Below are 18,524 nucleotides of genomic sequence, written 5' to 3'. Positions count from 1 at the left end.
CTGAAATAATTGTGTTGTAGGACAAGACAGACCAGCCATATTTCCATGTGTCAGACACTGTGTATGTTTTTTACTACTAGATAAGTTATTAGTGAGCACATAAATGCAATACAATTCTCTGCTCCCCCCTGAATACAGCAGAAATGTTTCTGCCTTGTTTACACAGTGTATACCAGTGATGGCGAACCTTTTGGGGACCAGGTGCCCAAACTGCGGCCCAAAAGTCGCTTGTCTATCGCAAAGTGCCGCCTCCCCCCACAGTTAATGACAGATTGGGCAACAGATTGGGGTGGGTGTGTGGGGCTCCATGGGCTGCTGTGGGAGGCTCCGTGAGCTACTGTATTTACATGATGAATAGCTCTAAGGGCTGTTGTGGGGTGGATGGGTGGCAGAATTGCTCCAAGGGCTGCTGTGGGGTGAGTGGGAGAATGGCTCCAAGGGCTGCTGTGGTGTGGGTGGGAGACTAGCTCCAAGGGCTGCTGGGGGGTGATTGTGGGGTGGGTGGGTTGGCGAATGGCTCCAAGGGCTGTTGTGCTGAATAGCTCCAAGGGCTGCTGTGAGGTGGGTGGGTAAGTGGCCTCCTTGGCCTGCTATAGGGTGGGTGAGTTGCCTCCACGGGCTGCTGCTGTGGGGTGGAAAACCCACAACTGGCTCTCCCTCCTGTCACCATGATTCTACATAGGGCTGCCGCTGCATAATAAACAGCTTCACACTCACGTTCCGGGCTCCATCAGATGGTAGAGCTGCACGTCCACACTGTCCCCTCTTCACTGCCGCTCACACTGAATCAGAAAGTAGTGCGAGCAGCAATGCAAAGGAGACAGCATGGACCTGGAGCTCTAGCGCCTGATGGAGCCTGGAGCCAAGGAATGTGAGTGTGAAGCTGTTTTTTTCCACAGCAGCGCTATGGAGGAGCATGGAGACAGAAGGGGGGCCAAGGAAAAGAAAGCAAGAAGTCGCACCTCCTTTCCCCCGCCGGCACTGCTCCCAGCCTCCCGCTCCAACCCCTCCATGCATGCGGCCAGATTTTCAGCGCGGTGGGGATGGGACACACACAGAAACTGCTAGGCGTGCCGCCTCTGGCACACGTGCCATAGGTTTGCCACCGCTGGTGTATACACTTCCAGCACAATCTTATAATTCAGGCCTGCAAAGACAGGCTTATCAGTTAGCAACTAAATGAAGTGTAAAGCGCGAGTTTTAGCCCTTGAAAACCAGTCCAATGGTTTTAACTGTTAATGTTGTGCTGTTTTAAAGCTAATGGGAATTGTTTAAAAAAATGAACCAGATACTTTCCTAAGGAGAGGGAAGGCTCTGGGTCCCAGTACCCTCATTGCAGCTCTGGCTTCCCTGTGTCCTTCGCCATGGGGGACTACGGAAGTCTTCAGGAGCCGATTCCTCCTGAAGATAGGCGGCTCCATACTGCGCACGCGCAAATGCGCAAGAGAGGGTGCTCGCATGTGTGCACTATGGAGCGTCCCCTCTTCGGGAGCACTCGGGCTCCCAAAGACTCCCGAAGCCTTCTTCACGGCAGAGAGAGAGCGTGCAGTATTTGACCAAATTGATTGAATACTGCTACCGGGAGCCAGCGCTGGAGCGGGTACCGAGAGAGGAGCGGGAAGGCTCTATAGAACCCAGAGCCTTCCCTCTTCTTAGATAAGTAGCTGGTCCATTTTTTTATTTTTTTTACGATTCCCATTTACTTTAATGCTTTAGACTATAGATTAAATTTGATGACAATACCACTTTAAAAATGATCTTTCCATTTCAATCTGCAGGCAGCTAAGGATTTTAAAACTGTCAGTAAGCTCAAAACGTCCTGTGCAGCCTGAGTGCCGTCCAGAAACTCCCACTTCGCTGCTTAATGAATAAAATTGCTTATCTTTAACAATACTACTTAACAAATTATTTGGTCAATGTTTGCCTATTGTGAAAACGTTCCTCTCCCTGATTTACGTTCTCAAATTCACCACAGCACTGCAAAATGTTTTATATACACTTAAGATGATACAGTGTGATTGAGCTGAAAAAAATGGATGTCATTCATCCTTGTAGACAATTAAAAATCCTTTACAATAATAGGAGAATGTCACTTTTAATGATCGGATCTATGAAATACTGACTATAAAATTATTGTATTTCTGCGAGATCTGATCAATTTAAAAAAAATAAAATCTGATCAATATCAGTAAAGGTGGCCACTAACGATACAATTTGGCAACCGATCATTTAGGAACAATTCTTCGTATGATCGTTTGGGACCACTAATGGACCACTAACTACTTATATTAATGAAATCGTTCTGAAAAGTGCTGTGTGCAACAATTCCTAGGCTGATTGCGATTGAGTTTGTCTCAGATAAGCATTTCGGGGCTATGTGCGGAAGCCAGACATTGGCACACTCGGTAAGTATAATTAACTTTATTTAAAAATTAAAGTGCAAACGCGCCCAAAATGCTGAATGTCTTACGGTTGCGATTAACCCTAATCGCAATCGCACTGGTGGATTCCCCACCATTTAGTTACATTGGCAAATCATTTTTGAATCGCTGGCGATTGTTGGTGATCCAAAAACGCTGCCACAATTGCCCTAGTGGGTCCCAGCACTTCCAGATAGTTTGCACTACTTTACTTAAAAAAAATGACTTGGTGTAAAGCAAAATCCTGGGAAGGCAAAGCCAGGGAAAACGCACCTTTGAGGTTTCCTAACCTAAAATGCAGAGAGCTCAGTGAGCCCTAGGAAAGACCATTTTGTGTGATTTGACAAAGATGCCATATCATGTCAACTTTATTTTTGCTCGGTTACTCATCACAGGACTGAAGAAGAAAATAGGATGAAATGTAGAAAACCTGGATCATGCATCATATCTGCTTTACAGCTGTAGCAGTATGAAGAATCATTCTGAATATGGTGTAACTGCCATGTCAACCCCACAAAGTCACTACACATGAGGAAAGAGAAATCTATCTGGGCAGTGTCGTATCCAAAGATGGCACTGTAGCAAAATACGGAATGACTAGTATTTAAAACACACTTTAGCTATTTCAACACAACTCAAAATTAGTCTTTTTGCTTTTAGAACTGTAAATGAATGTAAATATTAGATTCATTAATTCATGTGTGAAGTCTATATTATTGTATAGCTGTCAGACACGGTTAGTTAGCATTGAAATTCAGAGAAACTTACTGATCCTTCTAAACTCGTGTTTATGACACACACGTTGGCCTAAGGTAATTTCAAAGGATGTGGAGAATAAATAACTAGGAATATATTAAACTTGTAATTAAAAGACACAGTTCTGGCTGCATTCAGTACACACTGCAGAGTAATGATAGGAAAACACACAAGACAGCACTACAAAAGAACAAAACAGACAAGGCCAGCACTACACAGTGGCTGGATAGTGTACTGGTTAAAGCCACCACCTTTGACCAGGGTTCAAATCCTAGCTAGGGTCATTACCTATTCAGTAAGGAGTACAAGGCAAGACTCCATAACACTGCAGGGTGGCCTCTCGAGCGTGTCCCAGTGGCTGCAGTTGAGCGCTTTGAGTCCAACAGGAGAAAAGCACTATACACATGTTCAGATTATTATTATTAATATTAATATAGCACTAAAGTAATAGGCCCGTTTCACACTGGCATGAATCGAAAACTGATCCGTGTAAAAGATGATCCGTGGAATAAATCAGTTTTTCCATCTATGACTCTCCGTTCCATTAGCGTGTCAATTTGACGCATCTGTCAGTCAGGAAAAATGGCTGCAGACCCAGAATTGACCAAACGGTTCAGTTCGAATGGAGCAATGTGAACAGATCCTATTGACTAACATATGATCCGTTCACCTCCAATAGGTCTGTTCCTTTACGGTCCGTAAAATGGATCTTTTTTTGTCCAATGTGAACCAGGTCTAAAGGAAAAAAGGAAAAGCTGAAATTATCTAAATGCATCTTGTTTGGGTCTCATTTTGACATGCGCTTCAACACATGTTTTTTGCCAATTGGAAAGATGTGCTGGCAGCAGATGCTCTAATACATAAATAGCATACATGGTGACATGGACCTCTGCCTCCTCTCTACAGCTTCTGCCATGGTGTGTCCTCCTTCTGGCCATGACAGGGACTACATCATGACCGGAAACACAAGGCTTTATGGGTAGTAGTAACGCTAACAAGCACATCTTTTTTTGCGCTTGCAAAAGCACAATAGACGCTCTAAATCAGTATATTAAAACAAAGCACATTACTGTGCCCGGCAAACAGCTCGTCTATGGCAAATGACAGGAGCTTTCAGATTGCACTGAGAGCTGCGTTGTTAAAAAGCAATACAGCAGTGGGCTCAGGCACTAAGTCTGTAATAAATATGCTGCACCAACAGGACAAATGAATACACAACTGACTTTGTACCGCGAGTTAAATGCTCCTCCGGCAGGCACAAAAATATATCAGAGCAATATTCTGCAGCCATTTCCAATTACCTGTTCAGACAAGTCTATCATTTGCTATAGGAAGCAGTAGTGGCTTACTGCCTCATACTCTAACTCCTGTGTCTCCGACCCACTACCCTGTAGATTGTAAGCTCACAAGGGCAGGGACCTCCTCCTAGTGTTTCTCATTGTGATGTAATTTATCATATGAACATGCACCTGTATTGATGATGTCTCAAACCACTCATCAAAAATTGGCTGTATTTGTATTGCTGGTTGTCCTTATAGCACAGAGTTTTGAAACTCTGATGTTTCTATGCTCACCACCATTTGTCTTGTACTATGTGCAGCGCTATGGAAGATGGTGGCGCTACTGTATATAAATAAAAAATTATAATAATCTCACTTCCACCACATTCAATACCTAAGGTATGGTCAGGCAAAACTCTCAGTGCCTTCAAAAAACCTATTAAAACACACGATTGGCTTCCTCTGCTCGCTTGCTTTGAAGCATTTTTGATGCATCTGTGGCTTCACAACCTTGCTTCTACTAACATCATCAGTACCTACCAGCGCTGGCACCATGTGTTCTGACCTATTGCTTTGCATATCTGCTTCCTCTTGAACAACAGCGGGGTTCCATTGAACCAACTTTAACTTTATATGGTCTGATTTAAGCAGGAGCGTATACTGTATGTTTTCTTCTTTCCTGTGAAGCAACCTCAATGTAACTGTTATACCTCACTGGAAACTAACTTGTTGGAGCAATATTGATCAGCATATCTACTGGTACCAGTGGCTGTGGCTACAATCATATATATGGGGAGGTTTGAGAGTCTGTAGTATGGATGGAGTGTGGTGTGTGAGCAATAGGGTGACCTGATCAGTCACTGCTTGGCTTCTTAAGATTTCTTACTTTTGTATGATGCAATTATGGAATTTTAATAGATAAAAAAAGTCTTGGTTGATATTATTTGGGGTATACACCCTCCTTATCTTTCCTCCAAGGTTTTTTGTAACTATTAAAACACACTGATTGATATAAAGTCCAGTGCATGGTTCAGGAGTGTCTCTATAACAACCAAGAGACTGGGATTTATAAGACTGTGAGATACAAAAAAACCTCACACGCCAGGGGATGTCTGTCGCCCAGCATGGACCAGTACACGATCCGTTAGGAGACACTGCTGTGTACAGATGCACCACTACCCTCCAGGCTAGCCAAGTGTCTGATGCAATTGGAGGGGGGGGGGGGGGGGGTAAAGAGAGAATAAGCCGCTCATGGTGGAGCAGATTCTTGTGGGCTGGGGATCGATATAACACAAAAAATCGGGCAGTGCTTGAACATCGGAGTCACTCATGATTTTCGGCTGAGGTGTCTTTATCGTCCGCCGCGACTAAGAGTGTATGAAGCATTAGGCTCACAAAGAAATACACCTTTCAGAGTGAAATCATAGTTTAAACCAAAAACATTTAAAATCATACAGAGTAGAAACTCACATACAGAATGTGGATGTATAAACCTTATGGATCCTTTAGGAATAGTTGCTCATAGAGTACTATATACTGCTGTTACCATGTCTTACATTTCAAGTGTATAAATAAGAAGAAAGTTCCGTTTTACAATATCAGTGCAGGTGTGTTACTGAATGTTCCCCTCCATCACTAGCATTTTACAGTGGAAATTCCCTTTAATACGTTTCTGGATGTTATACATTTTACACCATATGTCTATGTTTTCATAAAGTGAGCAGCAATTATAACGAACCTCTTTTTTTTTTCTCCTGTGAAATATAAAATCATAGCAAGATAAAATAAGGCAAGGTTACGCAAACCCTGTTAATAAGAATGTGATTTCACTATGAATTAGTTATAATGTCTTCCTCTGAGTAAGTCTGGATGAGTCAGTTCCCCATCACTGTGCTTTACACGTAAAGCTATTCTTAGGATCATGCTACGCCAACATGACTACTTCCTGTGTGAGCAGCTACTGACACTTGCACCTCATAAGCACACAGTTTAAAAGCTGATTTCCAGGCCTGTAGAAGACTAAGAAAGAAAATCACCATTTAATTCAGTAATGTTCCCAGTAAATGCCTTTGCAGATGCTGTGTTGCACAGCTGCAGCAAGAACAATGCTGAGGAAATAGAATCTCTATGTAGTTGCTCTATTTAAATCACACACCTGGCTGCAGAAAGTAAAAAAGGCAACACATTTAAAAATGTAACCAGGTTTTGCTATACCTACTGATGTAGCAAAGAAACGTTTACCAAAATAAATCTGCATATAATTTTTTGAGGCCATTACTTCCTGTCCTCTGGTAGGAAAATGCTGCAACTGGGAATCTAGAGGTGGAGACACCTTAGCCCAACATATGAATCCATTACAGAGTACACAGGGCTGGTTCTAGACTTTTTGCTGCCTTAGGCAAACTTGTGAGGATCTCCCACCCTCCCCCCCGCTATTAGGATTGATTGCACAGCACCCAACAATTTGCACCGCACGTTATAGCTGTGGTGCGATAAAAAAACCCACCCTCAATATAGTAGGCAGGTGGCCAGGTATAGATGCACCCTGTATAGGAAGCCAGTTATAGGTGCCCCTAGTATAGGCAGTGAGGTATAGGTGCCCACAGTATAGGTAGCCAGGTATGGTTGTTCACAGTATAGGTAGACAGGTATAGTTGCCACCAGTACAGGTAGTCAGTATGGTGGCCCCCAGTATAGGTAGCCAGTATAGTTGCCCCCAGCATAGGTAGCATAGGTAGCCTGGTATAGTTGTCTCCAATATAAGTAGCCAGTATAGTTTCGGCCCAGTATAGGTAGCCAGATATAGTTGCCCCCAGCATATGTAGCCAGTATAGTTGCCCCAGTATAGGTAGCCAGTATAGTTGCCCCCAGTATACGTAGCCAGTATAGTTGCCCCTAGTATAGGTAGCCAGATATAGTTGCCCCCAGTATAGTTGCCCCTAGTATAGGTAGCCAGTATAGTTGCCCCAGTATAGGTAGCCAGTATAGTTGCCAGTAGTATAGGTAGCCAGTATAGTTGCCCCCAGCATAGGTAGCATAGGTAGCCTGGTATAAGGAGCCAGTACAGTTGCCCACAATATAGGTTAGCCAGGTAGGTGCCCCCACCCGGTAGGTAGCCAATCTGTATCTCCCTCCCTCCCTGGCCACTGCTCATTTACCTTTTGAATGGCGGCTGCCTCCTCCAGGATACCAGGTCCCATTCCTCGCTGCTACTACTACTATAGACCTCAGATCAGCGAGAACAACAGTGAAAAACAGTAGGATGCTAATAAATCTGACCCCACTCAGGTTAAGAAGTTGCTTCCGGCAATTATGGACAAAAAAGAAAGGGATATACCTTTCACCGGAGGCGGGATGATTATGTACGTGATTCAGAGGTGCCAACGTGAAATAACATTATTAAAAAAGTTTAAAAATAGAGGAGGTAAAGTTAAGGTTACCTCATCTCTGGGGGAAAAAACAAAAACTTAATAGTGAGGTTAAGAACTGTATCTAGTAAAATAATGCTATTTAAGTATGCAAAACATGCATGGAAGGAAATATTTGCTTTAAAGTGAACTTGCATTACTCTAAAATCCTGTTCTCATAGAGCTACTAAGCTCCACTACAGCTCATCGGAGATTTTACTCTCTGTATATGCCTGAAGAAGCAGGAACCTAGTTCTGAAAAACGCATTGCAATCTATGAGAGTTTTGTTTATTTGGATCAATAAAATTACAGTTCTTAACCTCACCATTAAGCTTTGTTTTCCCAGAGAGGCAGTAACCTTAACTTTACCTCTATTTTTATAATGTTTTAATAATGTTATTTCACTTTGGCACCTCTGAATCATGTACACCTCCCGTGGAAGGTATATCCCTTTGTTTTGTTTTTTTGTCCATAATTGCCAAGAGCAACCTCTTAGCCTGAGTGGGGTCAGGTTTGTTCTCCCCAGCAGCCTACTGTTTTTTTTTCACTGTTGCGGCACACAAATGTGAGCATAACTATTCATGTCATCTTAATCCCTGTGTCACTAACTTACTATACTACAGTATATTGGCTCTTGGTTTCCTGTAATACACCCCTCTCCCCTTTTTTCCTTTAACATCCTGTTTTGATTGCTAACTAGGTACTAATATTTTTTGAACTTTCAGCTGAACACCTAACATTAACACCTTATTTAATCAAGACGTTCTACTGCCCTTAAATCAAGGGTGCCTTGTTTCTTCCAGAGTAAAATGAGCCATACATTACTTTTCTCCTATCTTGCTGTCACTTTCAATAGGTAGTAGAAATCTGACAGAACTGACAAGTTTTTGACTACCCTATCTCCTCATGGGGGATTCTCAGGGTTTTGATTATTTTCAAAAGCACTTAGTGAATGTCAGTTGCTCAGTCCTACTGCCAAAAAAGGTGTACAACGGGCGGGCAGGCAGGCTGGCCAGCATCAATGTATAAATCCTTTGCAGGGAATGTCTTTATAAAGAATAAAAGCCTTGCTGAGAATCCCCTATGAAGAGATGGACTAGTCCAAAACCTGTCGGTTCTGTCAGATTTCTACTACTTACTGTGAGTGACAGCAATATAGGGGAAAAGTAATTTATGGCTCATTTTACTCTGGAAAAAAACATACTTCTTATTTGTATGTTTATATGTATTTTACATTTTTACATTTTTCGCAATAGTGTACCTTTAAAGAAAACCTGAACTGAAAATTAAAAGTCAAAATAAGCATACACAAGTCATACTTCCCTCCCGTGTAGTCTACTCGTCAATCTCTTTCTCTTCTCCCTCGTCCTGTTTGTTCACTGTGATCAATGGCATTTTCCGTCCTCCATTTTGAAAACGGCCATTACCCATAACAGCTTGCTGGTCAGCACACAGTTAAACTGTAACATCGCCCACTTGAGCCATAGGGAAACATGAACATTACCTGGTACATCAGTTTTCCTCTCAGCTATAACTGACAGCAACTGATATTTTATTGACAGCAACTGATATATTTCAGATCTGACAAAATATTGTCAGAACTGGAAGGGATTATTGTCAGAAGAAAAAGGTGAGCTTCTGAGAGGAACTGATGGCAAGGTAACTATGTAATGTTCATTTGAAGTTACCTCATGTGTTTATTTTAAATATTTTTACTCAGTACAGGTTCTCTTTAAGCTTGTTCAGTAAAGATTAACCGAAAAAAAGCCCAACTTGTTGAAGCATGTACCTTGGTAGATACCATTTTAGGCGTAATCACATGATCAGGAATCCAGCCTGAAAGTGTTTAGTATTTTTCACCATAAAAGGTAGGTAAAATGACTGAATACAAGCTGCGTAACAGTAACTCCTGCTACCTGCTACTTTAGTAATGTTTCATTCTTGAATAGCACTGGCCTACTTTAAATAAGCATAGTGAAGATAGACATATGATCCGTATAAGCATGGTCCCAGCATTTATAAAATAAAACCCAAATCCCTGGGTTGCTGATTACATGTATTCAAGCAACTACATACTGTATATTAGTCTTGAATAACTACATATGGGGTACAAGTGACAACTCCATTGAAATGCTCCCCCATTCGCTTTTGCTGTACACTGGACTAAATATACAACCCAGAGAGCTGTACCTAGGAAAGGCAATGCTGATATATTGGATGACTGCTGGAAAGTTCAGACAAAGTTCACAGCAATTGATGTAGTATTGGCTTTAGTTAATTCTTTCCCCATGATCCTATTTATCAGTAAACAGTGGTTCTGTTGGTACATCACACCAGTCAATACCACAACAGATGTGTAGCATACACTAAAAATCACAGCGTATGTTGCAATAACACAGGCTTACCATACATAAAGATTCAGCACTTAATGCAATAAGAAATATTTAACACAATAAAGATCACATCACTTTATAAAAGAATACTGTTTACATACATGAAATAAATGTGATTTTTTAAAACGGAGGAGATAGTGTGAATAACCCAGATAATATCTGCTGTATGAAGACTATAATTTACCGCACAATATCTTATCCTAGCATAAATCACTGAGAAAATGATATCACTGATTCACCCACCACATTCAAATACCTCTAATGGCCTCTGCTAGTAAGGACACAATGTGAACATTCGCTTCCTCTCATTCTTACCTTTGTTAGTAAGTACCTTTGTTAGTAATAATAATAATAATCCTACAATTTTCTCCTGTTGGACTCAAAGTGCTTGAGAGCTGCAGCCACTAAGGGCACGCTAAAGGGGGCCAGTCTGCACTGTTAGGAAGTCTTACCCAAGGACTCCTTACTGAATAGGTACTGAACCTAGCCAGTATTTGAACCCTGGTCTTCACACATCTGAGGCAGAACCAGTACACTATCCAGTCACTACAATATACTGTAAAGTACATAGTGTATATATACAGTATAGTATAAATTTGACATTATAGGGGATAGTGATATCTGTACCTCTGCAGAACAAACAGGAATGCTCAGCTGATTAACCACAATTACCGTAGCTTTGAGCAAAGGTACCCAGAAACATGAGGTGACAATTGCCTATTCCAGCCAGATCCGCTGCCTCTGGCTTCCCAGCAACAGCCGCCATCTGAGAGCTGTTGGATGGGATTCATCAAACATTGTCCAAGGCGTATTGTATTTCCCTTGATATGCAAGCCACTGTAATGTCTATACTGTTATCACCCCTCTCCATATAGCAAGAATCACTTTTCCTGTTTACAGAACAGCTTCCCTAACTCAATGCCCTGAAGGGTTGTGGTTGGACACGTGGCCAACTTCTCCTGCTTCTGCACTCTTATTGCTAATTTATTTTACATGTAAACTGTAGCTGCATAGACACTATTTCAATAAACTTATAAAATACTATAAAAAAAATCATGCTAGGGCATATTTTCAGGGAAAAAGGGAATTACTTGATATGTTCCTATTGGTTAAATATTGCCTAAACCACAGGTGTCCAACACAAAGCCTGAGGACCAAATGTGTGGCTTGTTCTTTTTCTGCCGAAAGCAGCGCGGGGGCAGGTAAATATTAAACTGCTCCACTGCACTACTCTGCAGAAGGGGGAGGAGCTGGCTCCCCATGTTTACTGTAGTTACGCCACTTAGCGTGAAATAATAAATGTTAAATATTAATAAACAATTTAGCCCTCAATGTAGACTAGGTTTTAGATTTGAGTTTGACACCCAATCTCTAAACTCACCAGTTCGGTAGCTGTATACCCCCATACCTATACTGCTGCTGTAGCGAGGATCATATATTTGCACATTTAAAAGCGGATCACTCCAATTTCAGGGTGGGAAACCACTCCTCACTCTTTATTTAGAATTTTATTATTTCGCTCCATAAATGCCCTGGACTCGCTTGGCACCAGACCTTGGCTAGTATGCAGCTGTCTCAAAAAATTCCAGTGATCACATGACAACTATTTTCCCTGTTTTCAGAAGCATTCCCTGATACCCTGAACAGCAGGTGCTAAGTTTAAAGGTGGCCTGTTGTTCCAGGCGACCCTGGACACTACATGCGGTATCCAGGGTCGATTATCGCCACATCTTCGTGTTCCCCCACGGGGACAAAAAATGCTGTTTGCGACGGGAAGCCAATGAAAAGCCCCCAAGACACTGCTGGAAGCCGGGCAGAAGCCCGTGTGAACCAGTTTTTAATGTCTATAACAGGGCTGTGGAGTGGGTACAAAAAAAACATCCGAGTCCGACTACTCCGTTTATGAAACCACAGACTCCGACTCCAGGTACCCAAAATTGCCCCGACTCCGACTCCTTAGTCTAATTGTTACAAAGGCTATGGATTTGGTTCAAAAATCATCCAACTTCTCAGTTTATTGAATCCATTGACTCCGGGTACCCAGAATTACTCAGACTCTGACTCCTCGACTCTGACTTAAACTCCGCAGCCCTGGTTTATAAGGTTTAAATGTTTGTTTATGTGGCTTTATTTTCTTGTTGCATCTTTTGTTTCTTTAATGCTTTAATGTTTAGGGTGTTTAAATGTTTGTTGTTAACATTTATGTGCTGACCGATTGACACAAGACTGAATACGTACTAAAGCTAAGCAAACATTTATTACCAGTTATTAATCCTTTAGCTGATTACCACCTGGCACCATTAGATAATTATTCTAATTTCATGCCACTAGCCTTGGGCCCTCAAGGCAGTGCAAAGCTATGCGGCCCACCTTGACACAGACAGGTATACAGACTTACATCAAAGTAATGACATACACCAACTGAGGTAGAGTGACGAACATAGATAGACACTCACTGACTATAGTGATAGGGTAGAGCACACACACACTAGGATATATAGGGTTAGATGTGGCTTATGTAAGAGATGACTAGCATCTATTAGATTAGGGTTGCATAGTTTAGTGTAGGACCTGCCCTAAAGGAGTCTACCTTGGTCGGTATTTACCGTCGGTGGCAGGCTTGTAATCATTTGGCTAAAAATCTTTGCTACTTGCAGCACTTACTCCACCACTTCCCTACTAATATTTACAAGCACTCATTAAATACTCAGCACACAAGTTCATATATTCCATTTATGGCCCCTCTGACATCTGATGACCTTCTTTGTTGTCTGCTTAGTGTAATCTCATACTATCTCTCTCACTGTCACACCACAGGGACCTTGCATGTATCTCAAACTGTCACATCCCACTTGTGCTGGTCCTGAAGAAAGACATTTTAGTGCACACAAGTTACTTCCTGTCAGCATTTCCCTTCAAGGACACTGGAAGCCTCATTTATCTATACGTGGATAACACCACAAGAGGCATAGTAGGATCACTTCTCTACACACAGCATCATTTTTGGCCAACTGATTGTACTAAAGGACTCTGTTGTTTTTAGCAACCAATAATAACCAAAACTTTACTGAGACCAAGAGTAAATAATAATGTGCACAAATAACATACATATACTCATTTCACCGTAACATGTTTAAGTATAACCATAAATAAACACTGTTTATAATGTATCCTTTGAGTCATTAATTCATAGGTAGACTGGAAAAAAAGCACCACCCTTAAAGAGAACCCGAGGTGGGTTTTACAAATCCTATTAGCACACAGAGGCTGGGTCTGCATATAATGCCCAGCCTCTGTTACTATACAGTTCTCACCCAGGCCCCCCCTGCGCTCTGCTGGCCCCCAAAAATCAAACCGCCATGCACAGCGTGTCGCTAGCAAGCTGTTTACATGTAAACTGTCAATCTCCTCCGCTCCCCCGCCTCCTCTATAGCGCCGCTCCTTGCCTGCATCCCTTCCCCCCATGCTGATTGGAGGGAACGGATGCAGGCGGGGAGCGGCAATATAGAGGAGGCGAGGGAGCGGCGGAGAGTGACAGTTTACATGTAAAGAGCTTGCTAGCGACACGCTGTGTGTCGCTAGCATGACGGTTTGATTTATGGGGGCCAGCAGAGCGCAGGGGGGGGGGGGGGGGGATCCTGGGTGAGAACTGTATAGTAACAGAGGCTGGGCATTATATGCAGACCCAGCCTTGTGTGCTAATAGGAATTGTAAAACCCAACTCGGGTTCTCTTTAAATTATATTTCACCAGCTTCTAGTTAGAAAGTTATATCAAACAATAGTCTCATCCACACCTGCCATGCTGACAAACCAATTTTAAAATGCACCAGAGATGTTGCAATAAAAAGATCTTATACTCCCCCTGGGCTTTCTCCAGCCTCAGGAGCAGCGATGTGTCTCACGCCCAGGGCAGTTTCTAGGATAAATTGCACACAGGGCGAGGGTGTAAAAATGGAAGCCCCCCCCCGTAGACTCGCGCAGCCTTACTTTAGGGACAGTCGCACAGCCACAGGTCACAAGTAGATCTGGTACTATACTGACTAGTGACCAGCCGCTCATCCAGGAAAAAGCAGGGACTAGGAAAATACATAGGCGAAGAGAGCCCAGAAAGCCAACTCCTCCATGGGCACCGCGCACTGACAGCCTGCAGTACCGCTACAGGACATCAGGTGTCATCACGCAGTGGTAAAGTGATGATAACTTGACGTTTAATGCAAGCAGCCTAGGAGGATTCAAGGAAGATGACACGCTGGTAATCTTCCTCTTCCATTTGGCTGCACCGCGCGTCACCAGCTCCCTAGCGGTTATGTCCTTTTGCCTGCGCCTCCCCTTCTTCTACTTGACAGTCTGTGCCCAGGGTGGTCGCCCTGCCCACACTGCCCTGTCTTTGGACAACTTGATCCTTAATAAATAGTATTTCATTTTGTCAGATTATTAAAAATATAGATTGTGCAGAAATATTTTTCATATGTTACAAAATATTGTAATAATGCGCAGGACTGCTAAGATGTAGATATAGGAAATAGACTTGAAGTGAAACTAAATTACCATTTCTGCTATTTTAGTTTTGCTATTTATGCACACAAGAGAACAATAATGGAAGAAATCTCCTAAGCTTGATGTATGACAGATATAATTGCAGAACTGTATGAGAGCATGGTAGGAGAATTACCATACACATGAGAAAAACGCATGGCTTATACTCTTCATTTGCAGTAGCTGAGTAACAGGGTCCCTTCCCCTGCCTGAACTCACTGTTAAATAACAATAAATGCAGTCAGAGCTGTCAGCGCCCACTTTGTCAGGAAAACAAAATCTGAATTCTGGGCAGTAATTCAAAAGTATGATTAAAAATAAAGGCGAGTGATGCGGCTGATTAAAGCAACAATCAGGAGATGTAGAGGTGTGTGAATCTATGATTCTGAACACTGGGAGCCTGATGCAATTACAACTATTGCTAGAGCATTTAGGGCTAGTGATGGCTGTAGCAGCCAATAATCAAGCACAAGTACTTTTCCTAATTCTCCAAACAAAGATAATGCAGTGCTGATCTATTTCCACACAGCCCTGTGAAAAAAGCTAATCTGTCAATAAAACTGGTGGTATCAACGATCTAATGACTTTATCTTCTGATCCTATTAGTGCTGTCAGATGTGTGAGCGGTTATTTAAAGCAGAGTTCCCCAACCCTGTCCTCAAGGCCCACCAACAGTACATATTTTGCAGGAAACCACAAACATGCGCAGATGAGGTAATTAGTGTCTCAGCAGAGCTAATTAACTACCTGTGTGGATATCCACAAAACATGCACTGTTGGTGGGCCTTGAGGACAGGGTTGGGGAACACTGAAAAGACACATGAACTGAGTGGGATATGGTGGCTACCATATTTATTTCCATTTAAACAATACCAGTTGCCTGGCAGGCCTGCTAATCTCGTTGGCTTCAGTAGTATCTGGATCACACAACTGAAACAAGCATGTGACTAATCCAGTCAGATTTCACTCAGAAACACCTGGTCTGCATGCTTGTTCAGGGTTTAAGGATAAAAGAATTAGAGGCAGAGGGTCAGCAAGACAGCCAAGCAACAAGAATTGTTTAGACGGAAACCAATATGGCAGCCTTTTGAATTCCTCTCAGTCCAGGCATCCTATAATGTCCAAATGAGAGCAATGCTTTTTTAACAGTTATACCTACCTAGATGATAAGACATATCACTCAGCTGAGCTCAAGAGGATGTTATTTTTAGCACCAAAGTGAGTCTAATGTTCACCTTAATTTTTTTGTTTTATGTACTCTTGTTAAAACATGCATAGCAACCCCCCTCCAGCCTTTTAGAAACTTCTTATTCCTCATGTAAAATGTACAGAATAGTCAGCTCGGCAAGCATGAGGCTCCACAAACTACCGTAAACCGTACCAGACAAGCGGGTCTTGACAACATGGCATACTTTCCAAATGGGGGAATGGTGTTCTCCACTACTCCTATCCCCCCACAACTTGCAAAGCACCCTTGCTTGATGCCCAGAACAAGTGACTCACCCCTACATTCAGTTCCCAGGAGGATGTTGGGGGTAACAAAGCATGCTCTGAGGATGACTTCTGGAGTCATTTGAAAGCCCCCTGGAATTTCCTGCTGGGATTAAAATAAGTGGTTTTTTTATATATAGAAATGGAATTCAGCAGTGTAAAGGGTTAACAGTGCAGGTTTTTTTTTTGGGGGGGGGGGATGCCTTGATCCAGTCATATACATACTTATGCTGTAGACATTGTGACTGGTGTTGTCTACGAAACAGGGGAAGTCTTGCAGGTCACATACCTGGTTCTCGTGGCATGGCCCTTGGCAATATTCTGTTAGGGTTTCTAAGGTCTGAATGATCAGGGCCACATTTTTTTCATTGATGTAAAGGCCCAGCAGGCCAAGTCCGCCAGTGGTACTCCCGCACATGATATCCAAGAACTGCAGGGTCTCACAAACCAGGTTATAGTTAGTCTTGTTACTCTGGTTTCGCAGGAAATTCTGTTTGGAAAATGAATACAAACAAATGTACTATTATCCATTACACTTAAGCTAAAAAAAAAAAGATTATGTATATAAATTGAGGAAAAAAGTGTTCACAATTCTTCAAGCATCTCTCAAGTGTTCAATACGTATATCATTATATGCTATACAAAGCTATTATAACTGTCGGGAAGGAGGGACAAACCAGTCATTCTAAGAGCTGAAATAGGAGAGCAATTGCACAATTGCACAATTGTCATGTTCAATATAATGCATATATATATATATATTCCTAAACTCCAGAATATTGATCCTTGTCCCCATGTACAACTGTTAAAGTAATAAAATAAAATAAAACGAGAGTTCCTGCTGTCCAGCTGTAAGGCTAAGAAGCATATAAAGGGTACATTCTTTGTAACTGGATATTTGCCCCTGGAGTGCCTGAACTAAAATGCTACCATATGCTCTACAGCGAGTTTCACTGATCCTTAGAAATAATAATAGTAATAGCATGTGCCATGTGTCGTAATCTACAAGCATGGGCCTAGCAGATGGTAACCTAGACAGAGCTGAGATATTGTTTCTATATCATACACTATTAGCCAAATCTCTATATCTTCTGGAAACAGAAATTAGACAGTATTCCTTTCCACGTGGCCAGGCTGAAATCCAGTAAACTCTTTGTGATAGAAATGCAGTTATATTCTTAAGCCTTGAACACAAGTTAGATTAAAGCCAAGGTAGCCGATAATGACTTCCATGACTAAGAATCTAGTGTGTGTACAGCCATGTCCAATCCCCCTTGATGTGTCAGTAATCTGCCTGGAGAATTAATACGGGCAAGTGCTGGCTGAGGGCATTGCTCTCTCAATTCACCCTGTGATGCTCCTCATGCACTGCTCCATTGCCTCCCCCCCCCCCCCCTTTAGCAACAGGCTAGCAATGTATTTGTACAGCCTTGAACCTGCAATGTTGCGCAAGGGTCTCGAGCCTTGTAAGTGTGCACGAGGCGTTATATTTTAATCCTTGAACAGAAAATTGTAAAGTAGGAGGGTTTTTATTGTCTCCATTGCCCCAACAATCTGGCCTGAAAGAGACGGAGTGATCGTACCTCAGTGGTCAGTGGAAGTGTTGGGAATATCTGATTGAAATACCTTAACCAAGATGTTTAGTAATTTCTCTCCAGTATCTGTGCAATTTGGGACATTTACAGGACATGTAAACAGTTGTGTAGCTATAGTGGATGCCGAGGTTGTGACTGCACCTGGCCCCTTGGGCCAGAGAGACCCTTGCCCTCCCTCAATGGCAGTATTAGCCCGTTATTGGTCCTGTGCTGGCTGGTGATGATCACTTGTACAGATGCTTATAGAAGTGGTAATCATTAACAAACTGTTCTCCATCTTATTCTTGCACCTCTGACACTGTGGATATCCTTGACAGGTTTTGGTGCACCGTATGAATAGTTATGTATAGATGGTTGGGGGGCCCAATGTAAAACTTGCCCTAAAGCTCCTTAGCTATGCCACTGCTCAAAAACATTCTGATTATGCTGTGAGGGAGGGAAGCAGAGGTAGAAGTATTTGGGAATCTCCCCTCTCACTTTAAGGTTTCTTTTAATCCTGTTACAAGTTGGCAGCTTATCTTCTTCATGTAGATCGATGTTATGTTATAGTTAATATTTTCTGGACCTGTGTTTGTTATTTCATTGACTCCTCGGTTTTACCACCCCCTTTGCCAGTTTCTTAAAACAGCAGACATATTCAGTAG

General features: G+C 42.3%; 1 protein-coding gene across 5 annotated transcripts in view; it reads right to left on the bottom strand.

The window, feature by feature from the left end:
* ITPR3 (inositol 1,4,5-trisphosphate receptor type 3) overlaps positions 1-18,524 on the bottom strand; it is a 357,611-nt gene that overhangs the window by 93,485 nt on the left and 245,602 nt on the right. For all 5 annotated transcript variants that reach the window (XM_068269377.1, XM_068269380.1, XM_068269378.1 and 2 more), the window contains one exon: positions 16,575-16,775. In XM_068269377.1, the coding sequence (XP_068125478.1) occupies positions 16,575-16,775 (201 nt within the window). The remainder of the gene's footprint in view (positions 1-16,574; positions 16,776-18,524) is intronic.

This window comes from Hyperolius riggenbachi, chromosome 2, assembly GCF_040937935.1.
Source record: "Hyperolius riggenbachi isolate aHypRig1 chromosome 2, aHypRig1.pri, whole genome shotgun sequence".
In the NCBI taxonomy this organism is placed as follows: Eukaryota; Metazoa; Chordata; class Amphibia; order Anura; family Hyperoliidae; genus Hyperolius; species Hyperolius riggenbachi.
This window is presented reverse-complemented; position numbering and strand designations above follow the sequence as displayed.